Genomic DNA, 3,306 nt, shown 5'->3' with positions numbered 1-3,306 from the left:
GCAAAGAATCTCATCATTTTCCCTACAGTTTTATGTAGATATCAATGATTCCGTTGGAGAGAGGATAATTGCTCTTGCAGAGAAAGAAAGGGGAATCAGTGAAGAGATGACAAAGATGTTCTTGAGAAGGTGAGAAGTTTTAGTTTTCAATAATACAAATCTGACTGGACTGGAGGACAAAGCTTCTGAAGCAGTGTCAAAGTTCACAGTTTTGCTGGTCTTTCCCAGAGCCTCTGCTCATTGTACAGCAGAAAGTGATCTTTCACATTTCTGCTCTGCGGCTGTTCTCTGACTTGTACCTGTTTAAGCCTTTCTTGAGGCCTCTGATATAGCTGTTGAAAGACAAAGAACAACTTAAAGTATATCAGTGTATTTTTCAAGAATTTTTGCAGTCGATATTTTCACTTCCACTTGTTGGCTATTTTAAACTGAGTCACAAAAACAAAACAAAACAAAACAAAAAACTGAGTCATAACACTGCTATTTTTCTCTTCACGCTCTCCACCCATTTTAGGAAAGCCTCAGCAACAGTAACCCATCTTTATTTAGTATGTCTCCTGTATCAACTTGAAACAAATTCTTCTGCAAGCATTTCATGTTCAAAGAGTTTACAAAGAATTTTCAAGTTTCTCTTCTGTTCTAATCAATTATTCAATGGCCTGATTTTAATCCTAGATGTTTCTGATTTGGGGCAAATTTTAATTTCTCCAAGGTGACTTTAAATTACCACTAAAAACAAAAACAAGGGATGCCTGCATGGCTCAGTAGTTGAGCATCAGCCTTTGGCTCAGGGCATGATCCCAGGCCCTGGGATCGAGTCCCACATCAGGCTTCTCTCGAGGAGCCTGCTTCTCCCTCTGCCTATATCTCTGCCTCTCTCTCTCTCTCTCTCTCTCTCTGTGTGTCTCTCATAAATAAATAAATAAATAAATAAATAAATAAATAAATAAATATAAATCTTTATTAAAAAATAAAAATAAAAACAAAACAAAACAAACCCCGAACAAAACAAAACCTTCCTTTCAATCCTACAGTGCTAAAAAATGCACCATTGAGTTTAAGTGATATTTTCCACTTGCTCATTCTAAGAAAAATGTAAGCTCACCAATAACAGAAATGTGAATGTCACATTAATTTTTTCCATCCTTATATCTCACTTTTCCAGGGAAAGGTGCTAGAATTAGCTGGAGAGGTACAATTTGTTTATATATGAACAGAGTTAGAAGAATAAGTGCCTTGGAGCAAAAGTAAAGGTTTTGTTGTGGGGCTTGGGATGATATGCTAGTGTTGGGCATATGAGATGTGTGCCCAGAATGCCACTGGCTATAAAAATGACCAGAGTAGAAGCTGAATTTGTTGAGAAATATCATGGCATATAAATTAGGAACTGTTAGGATATTCTTTAATAGATGCAGGTAAAAGTTCAGAATTTTTTTAGCATTGTTTGGTGGCTAGAATTGGCTTCATTGAATGTAGCCAATACCCCAAAATGAGCTACATGGGCTTGCATTGTTAATCTGTGTGGCACGGTGCCTTGGGTTGTCTGCTGATAAATATTCTAAGTTAGTTGCACAGACAAGGGATCAATGGGGTAGAAGAGATATAAATAAGAAAACTAGAAAAAGTATAGCAGAGAGGAGTCTGGGTAAATATGGGGAATCTTAATCTTTTGCTCATATTTAGGGCTACCCATGTTACATAGAGACACAGAGGCAAGCATTATGCATTTTAAAGGTTTCAGAGTAGAGAAGTCATATATTCAACAAGCTCTGTGGGGAAAATAAGGATGCCTTTCAGTTTATGTCCTTACTTCCCATGACGTGGCACCAAAATTTCCTTATGGCATTCTTCATCTCCATGTTTCTTAGTGTGTATATGAGAGGGTTGAGCATAGGGGCAAAGACAGTGTAAAAAAGAGCAAACACTTTGTCTTCTGGTAATGTAGTTGCTGGTCGAATATAAATAAAGAGTAAAGGAGCAAAAAAGAGAACCACCACAGTGATGTGGGAACTGCATGTGGAAAGAGCTTTGTGACGATTCTCTGCAGAGTAGGACCTGATAGTATATAGGATCACAGCATAGGATACCAACAAGACGACAAAAATCACCAGACCCATCAGTCCCGAATTGGCAACGACCAGAAGACCGATTCTGCTTGTATCCTTGCAAGCCAGCTTCAGCAAAGGGTACACATCGCAGAAGAAGTGATCTATTTCATTGGGGCCACAGTAGGGTAAAACGATGGCAAGGAGAAACTGACCGAAGGAATGAAGGAATCCACCAATACAGGAAGCTGCAAGAATGGCATCACATTTCCACCGGCTCATGATGAGGGTGTAGTGCAGGGGTTTGCAGATGGCCACATAACGGTCATAGGCCATCCCGGTGAGGATGAAGACCTCAATTCCTCCAAAGAAGTGCATGGTAAAGAGCTGTGTCATGCAGCCATTGTAGGAAATGACCTTCTTTTCAGACAGCAAGTCAATGATTAACTTGGGGGTCACAGTGGAGGTGTAACAAAGGTCTGCCAGGGATAGGAAACTCAAGAAGAAATACATTGGGTGGTTAATAAGTTGACTGCAGATGATAGAAATCATGACAAGTAGGTTTCCAATCAAAATTGCAATGTAACAGAGTAAGAACAGTAAAAAGCAGAGGAACTTCTATTTCCTTTTTCTGAGAAAGTCCTAAAAGAATAAATTCTGTGATGTTATTCCTATTTTCCATGATCCAGAGCAGTTTGTGGCTACCTGAAATTAGATAAATTATGAATTCTTATGATATATACTTAAATATGGAGATACATATCATTTGTTGATAAGGGGCAGATTATAATGAAAAGTGTCCAAAGGTCGAATAAAACAGAAATTTGTATTTAATTGATGAAGGCTTTTCTGCAGATCTTTTTATTCCTTTCCTGAAAATATTAATTAGTGATAAACATCTTGGGTGCCTGAAATGAAGACTAACACTGTAAAATACAGTATATTTATGTAATAATTCTATTAACATATACTATAAAACATGACTGAATATTATGCCCCAAAAGCATTACAAAAATGGTGTTTTTAGACAAGGAAAAATGTGTCTTTGCTGTTCTTATTCTTTAGTATTGAGAAAATACATTGAGAGAAAACACAAAAAACTGAAAATGTATGTAGTACAATAAGTGGATAAAGTTATATGTGAGAAATTTCCTGCTGTATGTCCCACGTGGAAAGGAAACAAATAGAAAAATCAACCAATGTATTTAGAACCATGAAATATTTATTTATTTATTTATTTATTTATTTATTTATTTATTGT

The 3,306-nt window shown here is 36.8% G+C and overlaps 1 protein-coding gene across 1 annotated transcript; it reads right to left on the bottom strand.

Moving 5' to 3' along the window:
* Positions 1-1,793: 1,793 nt before the first annotated feature.
* OR4P7 (olfactory receptor family 4 subfamily P member 7) lies at positions 1,794-2,727 on the bottom strand. The gene is given in 2 exon segments (NM_001389089.1): positions 1,794-2,659; positions 2,661-2,727. Coding segments are annotated over 2 exon segments (933 nt in total).
* Positions 2,728-3,306: the final 579 nt, after the last annotated feature.

The sequence above is a fragment of the Canis lupus genome, chromosome 18 (assembly GCF_011100685.1).
Source record: "Canis lupus familiaris isolate Mischka breed German Shepherd chromosome 18, alternate assembly UU_Cfam_GSD_1.0, whole genome shotgun sequence".
NCBI lineage: Eukaryota > Metazoa > Chordata > Mammalia > Carnivora > Canidae > Canis > Canis lupus.
This window is presented reverse-complemented; position numbering and strand designations above follow the sequence as displayed.